The 14,145-nt window shown below is 47.9% G+C and overlaps 1 protein-coding gene across 1 annotated transcript in view; it reads left to right on the top strand.

The window, feature by feature from the left end:
• GATAD2A (GATA zinc finger domain containing 2A) overlaps positions 1-14,145 on the top strand; it is a 33,129-nt gene extending 18,984 nt beyond the window's left edge. The window contains exons 2-11 of the mRNA XM_006885859.1: positions 2,838-2,970; positions 3,064-3,195; positions 5,056-5,145; positions 5,875-6,006; positions 6,138-6,305; positions 7,983-8,262; positions 9,667-9,962; positions 10,486-10,560; positions 10,860-11,049; positions 14,015-14,145. Coding sequence (XP_006885921.1) covers positions 2,838-2,970; positions 3,064-3,195; positions 5,056-5,145; positions 5,875-6,006; positions 6,138-6,305; positions 7,983-8,262; positions 9,667-9,962; positions 10,486-10,560; positions 10,860-11,049; positions 14,015-14,145 — 1,627 coding nt within the window. The remainder of the gene's footprint in view (positions 1-2,837; positions 2,971-3,063; positions 3,196-5,055; positions 5,146-5,874; positions 6,007-6,137; positions 6,306-7,982; positions 8,263-9,666; positions 9,963-10,485; positions 10,561-10,859; positions 11,050-14,014) is intronic.

Below are 14,145 nucleotides of genomic sequence, written 5' to 3'. Positions count from 1 at the left end.
GATTGGCACAGGATAGAGCAGGGTTTAGGGCTGTTGTACATAGGGTCGCTATGAGTCGCAAGCGACTGGATGGCACATAACAACAACAACAGTCTAGATGAGTTCTAGGACCCGGATAGATATGTTCCATTTCCCTAAGCAGAGAATGGGCTACTGCGGCTGACAAGTTCTTCTCCACTTTATTTTCTTGGTTTCTTCTGGCTCAGGTGATTTATTCGTGTGTGTGTGTGTGTGTGTGTGTGAGAGAGAGAGAGAGAAATTTTTATTTATTCTTTCTTTTTTTGAGAGAAATATTTTTTTTAAACACTACCTACCTCCTGCCGTTGTGGCTGATATTCAAGGGCTGGTCTTTTCCTAAACTTGAAGAACTTTCTGGGACATCACTGAGAGATTTGAAGCACCTTCCCTTTAAAAGTTGAGCTTTGTAAAGTTTCTGAGTTTGAATACTAGTGGCCTAATCCTGACTGAGGTGACAGGAAGTGCTGTAGCCAGAGAACTAGTGGGTGGGCGGGGTGCAGGAGCCTCCATTTTCTGACAGCACCTGAGCCCCACCTCACTTCTCAAAATGAAGGCTGCATGTCACAAACCGGCTGTAACTGGCTGTTGCCATGGTTTTCACATTGGAAGGCACAGTTAAAGGGTCACATGACCAGGGAGGGAAATGCCTTTGTCACATGACATTTTGGTGGCCTGATTAGCATACAGGAAGTTCACTCCCTGCTGGCTGCCTGGATGCTTAGCTGCTCTGGTGGGAGGTGACATCATCCCTGGACACTGGGTTATTGATCACTTACTGCCAAGATGTGGCCCGAGTGAGAGCCCTGTGGTCATTCAAGCTCTGGTCACTTTTGGCACACTGAAGCTGCTGGGCAAGCTAGCCCTCCCTCAGAATCTTCCCCTGTTCCCCAAGCAGGTAGAATTTTCTGAGCATTTCTCTGGATGCGTATACTCACTGCAGGGCTGTAACTACATGCAGGACAGTGGTGGGCTAAGGGTATGATTAGTATCTGTCTGGCCTGTAAGCATCTGTGAGGCTGTAACCTTAGACTTTTACCTGAGCAACTCCTTGGCCCACATATGTTACCAGGGGCCCACCCAGGCCATGGGCAGCTCAGCCAGCGAGCGCCTTGTCATCTGTGAGCTGGAAACAGCGGCCTTAAAGAGAAATTTGCCTGCCTATGGATCATCGAGCTGTGTAAAGATCTCAGGGAGAGAACCCAGGAGACACCTGAAAGCTGTGTGCATTTCTGTGTGGACAACTCAGGTGTGCACTCTCAGAGACCTGGCATGAGACTTGTGGATCCTTTTAACTGAGTAGTAGTGCAATCAGTGAGGATACCAGCTAGCTTCAGTGGGACAAGATGCTTTGGTTAAGTGTATAAGCAGTTGATGTCCAACTCAGGAATGTGGCTAATTACCTTCTTTAGGGACCTTGCTTTGAGACTATCTTCTTTGTGTTAATTTGCCTTGGGTGTTTTGTCTCATGGCTCTGAGTGAGGAGTGGCCTGGGGAGCCAGAGGTCTGTCGTTTGCCTGTCCTTGGTTACTCTAAAGGTGGAGACTGCATGCAAAAGCTGGCTGTGGGTACACATTCAAGGTCCTATCTTAAGACCTAAGCCTATCTTCTGTCAGTGAGAAATGGTGAGCAAGCTGTTCTCCAGTGAACTTTAAAAACCACAAGCTTGCTGGAGTTTATTTTCATTGTCGCAGCGCCACCTAGAGACATGTGGTATTCATTCACGTGCTGAACCCAGGCGCATGAAGTTCAGAGGACTTTAGACTGTGCTTCATGCAGTGAAGTGATTTTGGGGGAAGACGTGTGTATTTGGGATCCATGCGCCTGGCCTGTGGTGAGCAGTGCCGAGGATAAGCTCTTAGTGCTGTGACTGCTGTCCCTAAAAACCTGCATCCTAGGGGACCTTCTGCCTATCACCCTGGTCAGAGTAAAAGAAATGATATAGGAGATGCTGTTCACAGGGTGCCTGCAAGTACTCAGTTCAGAACATTCTCAACAGGGATTTTCATACATGGTTTTCAGCTGTTCACATGGCTATTTGTAACCTTATCTTGATAAATAACAAAGAAATGAGACATAGTAGCATTGTTTTATAATTCCCTGTCCCCTTATCCTGCTGTATAGCAGGAGCAGAGCAAGATGGGCTAAAAGAGGTGTATTTTGAACTCAGGTTCCTGAGTAGGAGGGCTGAGATAGAAGAGAGAGGCAATACCTGGCAGATGAGAGCATGGAGAGGGGCCAGGAAACAAGGACAGTCCCGAGATCTGAGGACCTGTGCATGAATGTTAGTCTTGGACGTGTATGTAATCACTTCTGCTCTCCTTACACATCAGCCATCAGGGAGCTGGAAGATTGTGGGGAGAGCTCACTCATCAAGGGCAGGGGTCACTAAGAGGTTCCAGCATGGTGAAATAACAGCTCTGGCTCCAGGATGTACAGCCAGATCTAAAGCTCAGAGCTAGCACTAGATCCATGTCATAGAAAAGGAAGCTATGCTTGCTTCAAAATATTTGTCACTAAGCAGCACTTTGACTGGGTGTCCAGACTCTGATAGCCTGGGAAGATGGGATAGGCACAAAAAAATAGCCCCTGCTGCTGATAACGCCCAGCATGACAGGTGATAGTCCAGTTGGGAAGTGAGTGTGGCAAATACTTTGGGGCCTCAAGATTGGCTGTCCCGAAAACAGCTGGCCCAGAGGCTAATAGGTGAGATGACTCTGGTGTGAAATAGGCACTCAGCTGCCCCATGCATGCCCACAGGCTTGTTTATGGTCTTTGGGGCTCTGATGCTGTGTCACAATGCCCACTGTCTCTATCCACAGTGATGTGAAGGCTGAGAGGAGAGCGCCCTCACCCGATGTGATTGTGCTGTCAGATGGTGAGCAGCCAGCCAGCCCACGGGTGAACGGACTGACGAGAGTGTCACTTATGGAGACCAGCACTGAAGCCCTCATGGTGAGTCTTACTCCTCTTAGATCGTGTTGCCAGGGGACCCTCATAGTTGAGGCTTGCGTGATCTTCTCCCACCATTATTTCTTGCTGTTGCAGAAAAGTAGTCCTGAAGACAGAGAAAGGATGATTAAGCAACTAAAAGAAGAGTTAAGATTAGAAGAAGCAAAACTCGTTTTGCTGAAAAAATTGCGCCAGAGTCAGATCCAGAAAGAAACCACTGCTCAGAAGGTGAGCCTGTGCATCCACGCTCCCTGGGTTGGACTTTGCTCAGAGTCCTTGTCAGTCAAGGCAAGCATGGTACAGCAATGCCGCAACATTACCCTGACCTGTCACGCTCCTCAGAATCAGAGCTGAGTGGATCTTTCAGGTGTCACCAGGCTGGTGTGGGGTAAAACAGCATCTTGCAAATGGAAATTTGCAGACTCAAATACTGTTGGTTTTTTTTAAAGAAATTTTATTTATTCATTATTGCATGTTCCCCCGCCCCCCCCTTCCTTCTCTCTCCCCTAGCCCATCCTGCATTGCATCCTGATTCCAGATTATTCTCATATATATAAAGCATACTCATATATTCCTTTTGGACAGTTCTTCCCCTCATCTGTTCTAATGCAGTGTTTGTTACTTACCTACTCTTTCCTCATTCTCTTCTCAACCACCCCCTCTGTCTTGTTTTCTTAACAGTGGTCTTATGCCATATTTATCCTTTTGTGACTTGAGATATTTCTTTTTTGTGTGTGTGACTGAGATATTTCACTTAGTATTATGTCTTCAGGTTCCCCCATGTTGTGTAATGTTTTTATGAGTTCATTGTTTTTCAGTGCTGCATAGTATTCCACTGTGTGAATACACTGTAGTTTTCTATCCATTGGTTTATTGATGGACACTTGGGTGTGCATACATCTGTTTGAGTTGTGATTCTGGTTTTTTAGAATGTAGTCCCATTAGCAGAATTACTGGGTCAAATGGTATTTCTATTTTCAACTTTCTGAGAAAGTACTGTGACACCTTCCATAGTGGTTGTACCATTTTACATTCCTACCAGCAATGAAGAAGAGTTCCAGTCTCTCCGCACCCCACCTGCATTTGTTGTTTGCTACCTCAAGTACATGTTTTAGATTTTTTCTAAAAGGATGCTCGGGTATATTTCAGTCAAGATAGAATTTTCCTTTTTTTATTTTATTTTTGTGTGTGTGTGTACCATCAAATCATATCTGACTGGTACAGGAGGGGATTGCCCCTCCTCCAGCAGAGCATCTGGTGGATTCAAACTGCGTACCTCTCAGATTGCAGTGCAGCTTCTTGCCACTAGGCCACCAGACCTCCCAAGATAGAACTTTCAATGAAGAAATGTCTTGAGAATGTTCCCATTTATTTTATAGAATTTTTGGCATTCCATATTGGGAAGATTCACTAGTAGGGCTGAAATTACCCTCCCATAACTTGAATTCCTGTCTCTGTAAACCAAATGTAAATATACCTTAGGTGATAGAAGCCAACAGAGTGATATACATTGCTGTAGAGAGGGCACATGAGATGGATGAGAGGACTCCGCTTCTGTTCTTTCCTCAGATGTATCACCTATGTTTGGGGTCTTGCCTTATTCCCTTTATCCACCCTGTAAGCAGTGGATGCTGTGCTAGTGTCTGCTCAACAAATGGAAATGTCTTCTTTTGTTGAGAATAGAGCCCTCCTATTCATTTTTCCTTTTTAAAAAAAAAAAAAAATCTTTGGAGCAAGTTAAGACTGTGATTCCACAGTGGGCTTGTGCAGCTTTGGTGTACACCTTCCACTGTGTCTCCTTGTAAGGGATCAGGATGTCCTCCTCAGGCCCGATTCCCCTCACACAATGGAGAGTCACCTCAAGCTTCAGGAGTAGCAGAATATGGTGCTGAGGGCTGGTGAAGTAGGACGGTGCCTTTCTTTGGTCATGTGTACCCTGTTTGCACATGTCAGTGAGCAGGAGCTGGAAGCAGAGCTCCCAAAGACCTGACAAGTCAGAGCAAGGACATTCTCACCCTTCAAGATACCCCTTCCCCATCACAGTGATCACAGGAATCTCCTAACTCCATGTCCTTTGCTTTGTTGTAGCCAACTGGCTCCTCTGTGAACTCCGTGACCACCCCTCCCCCACTCGTTCGAGGCACCCAGAACATTCCTACTGGCAAGCCGTCACTACAGGTCAGTTCTCCACAGTAGGCATTTTTATAGTCTGACTGAGTAAGGTTACCTGCTCCTCTGACTTACAAAGTAGAACTTTCAACAAAGCTGTCCAAATTCTGACGACTGGTGGTTTTTTGGTTTTTGTTTTTAATTTTATTATTTTGTGTGTGTACTGTCAAATCTGATCCGACTGGCACAGGAGGAGATAGTCCCTCCTTCTCCAGCAGAGCATCTGGTGTATTTGAACCACACACCTCTGGGATTGGAGGATACTAAAATACTTTGTAGAGCATGGTAATGGATTTATGGCGGGCCCGTCTCTGTGGGTCTTTCATAGTGTACCCATGCCAGATTAAACTGCAGCCTTAAACCATGGCCCAGCCTCTTTTCCCATGGGCTGTGAGCACTGACAGAGGCTGTACACTGAGAAAAAAAACCCCACAAAACTTTGTAGGCATAGGTGGCCTTTCCTGTGCCCACGCCTTGTTTCTGCGATTGGCAGAGATTTCCCCTCAGAGGTCCCAAATTCCTCCAGTAGACTTTGTTAGCCTGGTTTCTGGGAAGATTGTCCCCACACCAAGGGAGCCAGGTCTGCACCATCTTATTGGTGTCTTTTCCCTTCTCTCATGTGCTAAATTGAATATTGAGACATTTCAACCTACTGTTTGAACTGCTATACTTTATCAAGCACAACTAGTGTATCCATATGCACTTCAGAACTCAAGGGACTGGGTGTATCTTCCACAGGCCTCTTCAGCTCGCATGCCTGGAAGTGTCATCCCACCACCCCTGGTCCGTGGAGGACAACAGGCATCTGTGAAACCAGGATCACAGTCCAACGCCCAAGTTGTCATGCCCCCACTTGTCCGTGGGGCCCAGGTGAGTAGACAGGTAAACTTAGTGGTGTCAGGGTCTTGAGGGTTTTGCTGAGGGTCTTGTAGTGCTGAGAGTCTCCACTTCCATCATCTTAGACAGGTCATTTTCTGTCTCCTCTTTGCACCTTTACCCAGCAAATACACAATATCCGACAGCATTCTGGAACAGGGCCACCTCCACTGCTGCTGGCACCCCGGGCGTCCGTGCCCAGTGTGCATATCCAGGGGCAGAGGATCATCCAGCAGGGCTTGATCCGGGTTGCCAATGTGCCCAATGCCAGTCTGCTTGTCAACATCCCTCAGGTAAGGGGCTAGGGCTTTTGTCTGGGAGGAAAATTTCAGTAGGACAAACAAAAAGCAGATGGGAAGAACAAAATGTGCCCCAGGAGCAGTTGTGTTGTGTGAGAAACAGCATTTTTTTGAGAGTAGATAAGGTGAGTTATCCAGAGCCACCCCCTGCTGCCTGGTGACCCACCCTCATCCTATGATTTCTGTTGTCTGGAATTCTCTAGGCCGAGTACCCCTTTTTTCTGCTGAATGTGCAAGAGGGAAGTGCATCTGCAGATGTTCCCTCAGAATCCGCATGTCTATTCTTAGCACCATGCTCCCTCACCTTTGTTCTGGCCTCTAAGATGGGGCGGTCTGTCTCCTCCCACCCGGAGTAGCCAGCAGGGGCGTGCATGTGATAGGCACATAGAATAACTGGGTGCTGAGTTTGCTGACAAGCAAGTTTGCTCTCTCTCTCTCTCTCTCTCTCTTCCCTGGATCAAAGCACTCTTGCCACAACAGCTAGAACTACCTCCCCCTGCACCTCCACCCTCCAACTCTCAGATTGAGCAAGACCATAGTGGACTATCTCTAGGCAGGCCTGTGTCCTTTGAGATAGAGACCACACAGATGTACCCAGACAAAGCCTGACCTGACAGTACTCGCAGCACCCTCATTTGTCTGTGTATTTCACCCAGCCTGCTGTGAGCAGACTCGGTTCTGGGCCTTAGCATGCCCTGAGTGCAGGAGGGGTCAGGGGTAGGAAGATAGAATGGGGATCTGCTTTTTTAGGGCAGAGAAGCTTTGTGATGAGGACAGGAGCTTGCCAGAGAAGCACCATTAGTGGTGATACCCCCCAAATCTGGTTTTGTCCTTTCTATTGGAAGTCTTGCCTCTGTCTGGGATAATGCCACCCTGGGAAAGCATAGGGTATATTTGCAAATCTTTATTCATATCCCTCTTCCTAGGGATGATACACTAATCTCCCCTCAGATTTCTGGAAGAATTGTTAGTCTAAGGTACTGCCCTGCCAGTGATGGCTGACCATGAGCTTTGACAGAGAGGATCACCTAGTAATGGGGGCTGAAGAAGAGGACTAGGGGACAGGGATAGAGCCTGCAGCTGCTTTTTCTAGTTTTCATGTCCCACAAGGGCCCATGAGCTCAGATAATTTGCCATCTCTCAACTGTCGCACAACATTGTTTGAGGAAAGAGTAAACATTTGTGTCCCATGTGTAAGAATTCACACTTGAGGGTGGCTTGCTCGGGGTACCTTGGAGGTCAGCACATACTGTTTGTGTGTTTAAATTGGTGGATGAAGTTTACTGGGTACTAGTTAAAATCTCTGGGGAGCTCTGAGATCTCATCCGTGGAGAATTGTGCTTTTAACCCAAAGGCCACACCTCTGGTGGTCTTTTGTAACCAACAGCATCTCCAGGGGAGAAAGATAGGCACTTTTATAGCCTTGGACCCAGTGGAAGGTCAGCTGTGAGTTTGCGTTTGAGACCATTAAACTCAGTTTGTCTGTATAAAAGATGCATCATCCTACATGTAAATGCATTCCCTGGGCTCACTAGTTTTAGGAGTCTGCTGAGATTTAACAGAGCTCCGAGGGATTGTTGACACACACAAGTATCAGGGGTTCTTGATATTAGGAATTCTTGGGAGCTACTGTGGCAAATCTACATCCTGACAGTCATCTTCTCTCAAAAGGCCTCTCCAGCATCTCTGAAAGGGGCAGTGGCCACCTCTGCCCAAGCAAGCACCACCACCACAGGCACTGTCGCTGCAACTGCTCCTGGGGATTCTCCGGCCAGCCGCCAGGCAGCCGCCAAGCTTGCACTGCGCAAACAATTGGAGAAGACGCTGTTAGAGATCCCCCCACCCAAGCCCCCTGCTCCTGAGATGAGTTTCCTTCCCAGTGCTGCCAACAATGAGTTCATCTACCTGGTGGGTCTGGAGGAGGTAGTACAGAACCTGTTAGAGACGCAAGGTAAGTAGGGCCTGGGTAGGGTGAGGGTTTGGTGCAGTAGCTGGGGTAAATCAAAGAGGCTTAAAGGGAGTGTACAAGTCCAGGTCGGAACAGTGAATTCTGGGGAAGAACAAGGGAGCCTGGGTTAGCTGGAGCTCAGAGAAGTATCAGGCTAGTGTGAATGTCCACCGTGTGTCCAGAACTGTTATTAAATCTCTGATACATAGTCATCTTCAGTCCTCTGCCTATGAAATTAGGTCCCTTAGTGAATACTTCACAGTGGAGACATCCAGTCAGCTTCTGTTTGGGGACAACCGTATTAGTCTATGATGGTGGTGGGTAGGCAGAGGGAACATTGAAGAATATCTTCAGAGTCTAGCCAGAACTTCTGCAAGTAGAAGACCGATAAAGTCACAGAGTCTGAAAATCTTGTACCTCCAGAAAGGATGATCCACACCAGGCAGATTCCCTGTGCTCACATCTTCTGACCACTTGCATCCTGGGGGAATCTTTGGAATAAAGACTATGCAGGCATTGTCTGAGGGAAATAGAGGCTGAAGTGAAACCAAGAGTGCCTCTATCTTAGATTAATCAGTATCGGGCCTTCTCGTGCCTGGTTCAGACCCCCAGAAAGGAAAGATGAGCTTCCCTCAGTCCCCTTGCCTCCAAGGGACAAGCTGGTGTCCATCTAGGCAGACCCTGGTACCCCATAAACACTTGGCCCCCTTCTTATGGAGAGAGGTTGGAAGGTAAATTGGAGATAGATCTGGCCACTCTAGGCCTGTAGAAACCTGTTCCTCTACAGCATTTGCTGGGGGTTGCCTGGGGCCAGACCTGCTCCTGAACCTGGGCTGCATTGTCCTGAGAGTAAGGCCAGGATGGCTGTGGGGGCAGCAGGGGTAAGGTCTGTACTCTGACGGCAGAAAGGACTGGAATACTCTCCCAACCCCCGAATCTCTGTGCAGTTCATACTGTGTTGGTAGGTGAAAGTGCCCTTCCATAGGAAGGTGATCAGAGCTCTTTGGAGAATAAATACCCCAGAAGCTTCACGACCAGTATTTTCCATGTAATTCGGCTTTGCTTAGGTTGTGAAGTTTACCAGAAGCTGACATGCCTAGTGGAGATGGTGTTTATATGGATTCACAAAGTAGATATTACAAGCATCTCTGGCGGCCTCATGGCTAATGGAGTCGCACTGTCAATAAGTGCAGGTGGTTCAAATCCATCAGTTGCTTCTCAGGAGAAAGACGAGTGATCTCCTTTCATGTTCTTTACATCCTCTGAGAAACTGCTGGAGGGACAGCTGTGGGCTAGTTCTGACCCCATGGCAGTGAGATAGACTTAAGCAGATGTTGTGGCCTGCCCCGGGTAAGGGGCTCTCACACCTTGACCTCACCCCTGACTCAAGTTCTGTCCTTCCAGCAGGGAAAGTGTCAGCTGCTTCAACACTGCGGTCTCGAGAGCCCTACACGTGTGCACAGTGCAAGACAGACTTCACGTGCCGCTGGCGGGAGGAGAAAGGTGGCGCCATCATGTGTGAGACCTGCATGACCTCCAGCCAGAAGCGAGCACTGAAGGTTGAGCACACGAGCCGCCTGAAGGCCGCCTTCGTGAAGGCGCTACAGCAGGAACAGGAGATGGAGCAGCGGCTGCTGCAGCAGGGTTCACCAGTGCAGGTCAAGGCAGAGTCCACCACAGCACCACACCCCGCGCTGAAGCAGGTGAGCCCATGCCCTTGGTGTCTGGAACACATGGGCCTCCTTGGCAAGGAACTGCCCCCAGCAGGCGAAATGTTCCGGATGCTTCTGTCCACTCAGCACTTACCCACATGATTGTCAGCTGCGTGTTTAAATTGTACTTAATGGTGGCGTTTGACAGTGAAAACACTAATTTGCAGTTTCTTTAAGTTTTGTAGCTCTCACTTGGAGCGTGCCAACTAAAAAGTGCTTCTTGTTGGAAAGGAATTTTCTGAGAGCCACAGTGAGACAAAATGGACATCTGTAGAGAATTGTCTGGGAAGACTTAAGGAGAGGCAGATTTGAAATCAAGTCCTCTTTATCCTTTGCTTTCCCTTTTTAGATCTCAAGCTGCCTATGGGCAATTTCTGTCTCCCTGGAAGCCGTTTGTCTGTTCTAAACATTGTTTCTTGAGTGATAGGTGGCACCCTTAAGAAGGGTGAGGATGGGCCATACACAACAACCAGAGGACGCTGTTGATCTTGATCTCAACTCCCCATTTGTGTAGGTCATTAAACCCCGGCGTAAGGCGGCGTTCCGTTCAGGAGAGGCCCGGAACTGGACTAACGGGGCCGAGCTACAGGTCAGCACTGAGGCCCGGGGCCGCCGCCCACCTGCCCCGCACCGCACCACCAACCAACCCTCATACCCCACTGTGGCCAGCCCGCCGACTGCCACTTGATCTGTCTGTCCGTCTGTCCCCATCCCAGCTACCCCACAGTGTAACCTACTGGTTTCCTGGTTTTGGACTCTAGGGACCCCACGTGGGTGGGAAGCGGTTGGACAGAGCGAGGAGAGGTTGCGCTGAGCTTCATGCCCTCTGCGGCCCCCTGGCTCCAACCCCCCCACTTTCCTGAGCTTGAGTTTCCTATTTTCCCTCAGGCCTCCAGTCAGCTGTCCCGGGGCCCTGCTGCAGCACCTCGAAATGTCCTGCATACCTTCAGCCAGTCCCCCAAACTACAGAATGCAGCTGCAGCCCTTGCAACCAGGACTGGCAAACATTCCGAGAGGACTGTGGGTGCCAGCAAGGGCAACACCACCCCTGGTTGGAAGAAGGCAGCCCTGAGCGCAGGTATGTGTCCTAAACCATTCTGCTCCTCCCCTTTCTTCACAGAGAAACAGCCACATGGTCCACAGAAGGCCGTATTTGCCTCTCACTCCCTCACTCAGACGTCAGCTTCAGCTTCTCTGCTCACTGATAACACATCCTAAGTGTGTGATGCTCCTGATGTCCCAGCCCTTACTGTGAGCACTCTGTCTACCTACTGCCACAGAAAGGCTCTCGGTGCCAACTCCAGTGTCCTTTGTTTTGGTGTCATCAGTGATGGGCTCACTCACACTGGTTTCTCTGTCCACCCACAAGTACCACAAAAGGCCTGTTTGTTCTCGTGAAGTCTGATGATGGAGCTCACAAAACAGAAAAATGAGTTGGGGTGGGCTACCAGGAATGAGCTGGTATTTTGACCAGTGGGCGTCAAGGGGCAGGCGTATCAGCACTTGATCCCCTTAAGAACACCTTTCTGCTCCTACCATTGTCTCTCCTTGTCCTGTTTGTTATTTATGCCACAAAATTAAGAGTCAGATGAGTGTTCCTTGTGTGCCCCTCAGAAATAGAGGACCATGAATGAGAAACACACAGCATGGTTGCAGAAGTGGCATGTGTCATTCTGAGTCCTTATGTACTTCCTTGGGAAGATGATGCCAGTGATGGCCCTAGTGACTGAGAAGGCTGAGGCTGACAGAGGACGGATTCCACAAGAGTCCGTGCAAACAGAGGGTGGTAGAATTTTCATCGTGGAGTCTAGGAGCATAAAGTGCTGCCACAAAGCCAGCACTTTGGGGTGTATGTTACAGACATAGACTCTTGGCTATTGTGACATTACTCGTCAAGTATGACCTTGTTTGAGGTTAGCAGGGAGGGAATCTGCATTGTTGGACAGCTATGGCCTCTTATGTGTCGTGTCATAGCATGTGTGCATTTAGAGAGAGCTTTTTTATTTTATTTTATTTTAATGCAAGTTTATAGAGACTTAGTGTTTCCAGTCATTCATTGTTGGATTTTCTACCCACCCTCTTCCCCCACAATTAACCCTTCTCCTTGAAAAGTAAGAGAAAAACTCTTCCATTGTTAGGCAATCCCTCTCCCCAAGTCCACTATGCAGCCTTCATTCTGGACTCATGTCATGACAATAATACCTAATCATAATATATTAATATCCCCTTTAAACAGTTCTCTGCCTCTTGTGTTTCAATGCAGTGTACATTATTCTTTCCCTCCTTTTTGTCTTCCCTTAACCCCTATGTCAGCCCCATTTTACAACAATGCCCCTGTGCAATATTTGTCCCTTTGTGACTGAGCTATTTCACTCAGCATAGTGTCCTTCAGGGTCATTCGTTTTGCATAATATTTCATAAGTTCCTTGTTTTTCAATGCTGCATAGTATTAGAGCTTCTCTACCCATTCATTTGTTGATGGCCACTTGGGTTGTTTCCACATCTTTGCTAAACATGGGTGTGCATATATCTGCTTGGATGACAGTTATGGTTTCTTTAGGGTAAATTCCCAGTAGTGGTATTGCTGAGTCAAACAGTATTTCTATTTGCAACTTTTTTATTCTTGTGTGTGTGTGTGTGTGTGTGTGTGTGTGTGTGTGTGTGTGTGTACACCATCAAATCTGATCTGACTGGTACAGGAGGAGATTGTCCCTCCTTCTCCAGCAGAGCATCTGGTTTGTTCAAACAACGCTTCTCTGGGATTGCAGTGCAGCTTCTTGCCACTAAGCCACCAGAGCTCCCAATTTGCAACTTTTTGAGAAAGCACCGTACCGCCTTCCATAGTGGTTGCATTTTACATTTTACACTCCCACCAACAGTGAAAGAGGGTTCCAGTTTCTCCTCAACCTCGCCAGCATTTGATGTTTGCTGTTCTGTTAAATTTTGCTATTCTGATTGGGATGAGATGATATCTCAGAGTTGTTTTATAGGCGCAAGAGTGTGAGGTTGGGGTGTGAGGAGTTGTTGGAATAGTGTCTCCCTGTCACAATCTCGGGATACCCACAGCACACCAAGGGTCAAGCTGTGGTTCAAGGGCAAGCCAGGCAAGATGTAATCAGTGAACTCAGGTTCATATGTACTTCTTGAACCCCAGAATGCTTTCCACAATATATTAACTTCCACCAAAAGTACTTCTGGGATGGATGGTAATTCTGGTCTCCTCTCTGACAAAGATGATGGGGACCTTCTTTGTTTCCAGACTAAAAACCTGTATGTATACATAATATGGGATGTCAGTTTCTTCTTTTTATAAGTATAAAAGTTAACAGTGGCTCTTTTTAGAAATTCAGAAAACATTAGAGGGGAGGATAAGAGGCCACATTTTCTACCTTTGAGAGCATGTTACACTGTGATGCTGTGTACTGTGTGTGAATAAACTTCTATTTCCTTTTGGGAATTGTGTTGCATGTTGGCCATGCTTCTTACTTATGCTTTGATGAGAGATTTAGTGTGTTGTGAGCAATCCTTTGAGGATAGGCTGTTCCAGGGGCAGCTGTGCCTGATTTTTGTGTACAGGTCTCAGCAGTGCCACAGGGGCACCTGCATGTGGTCAGTGAGGATTGGAGAGGTGACTAGGCTCTTGCTAGTGTCCATGAGCAGGAATGTCGGGCACATTATGGGTGACAACCAGGTATGACTGGGGAACCTTTTAGAAAGATCAAACTACAATTTGAGGAGAGGTCCAGGCCTCTCCTCGGCTTACCTTCTGTCATAGTCTATACATAATCTTCACACAATGATGGCATTGGCCTCCTTGGGCTTTCAAGTTGAGGATGAGCAGGGATCAAGTTCTTAGACTCTCCTGGGATTTAATAGTGATACTATGACTTGTAGAATGCTGGCTCTGCCCAGAGTCCTTTCCAGTGGGGTCTTCCTAGGTGGCAGTGTCAGTGAGGGTCATCTTACATGGAATTCTACCAGCAGCAGACCCCATGATACTGTCTGCTCTCTGACCCTATGGTGCTGCATGTTCTCTGTTGCAGGTGGGGCCCTCACCTTCGTCAGCCCAGGTCTCACAGTTCACAAGGCGTCCTCAGCTGTAGACCGCCAGCGCGAGTACCTCCTGGATATGATCCCACCACGCTCCATCCCCCAGTCGGCCACATGGAAATAG

Source organism: Elephantulus edwardii, unplaced genomic scaffold (assembly GCF_000299155.1).
Source record: "Elephantulus edwardii isolate Elephantulus edwardi_28Jun2011 unplaced genomic scaffold, EleEdw1.0 scaffold00045, whole genome shotgun sequence".
In the NCBI taxonomy this organism is placed as follows: domain Eukaryota; kingdom Metazoa; phylum Chordata; class Mammalia; order Macroscelidea; family Macroscelididae; genus Elephantulus; species Elephantulus edwardii.
Note: the sequence above shows the minus strand (reverse complement) of the source record. Positions and strands in the feature narration are given on the sequence as shown.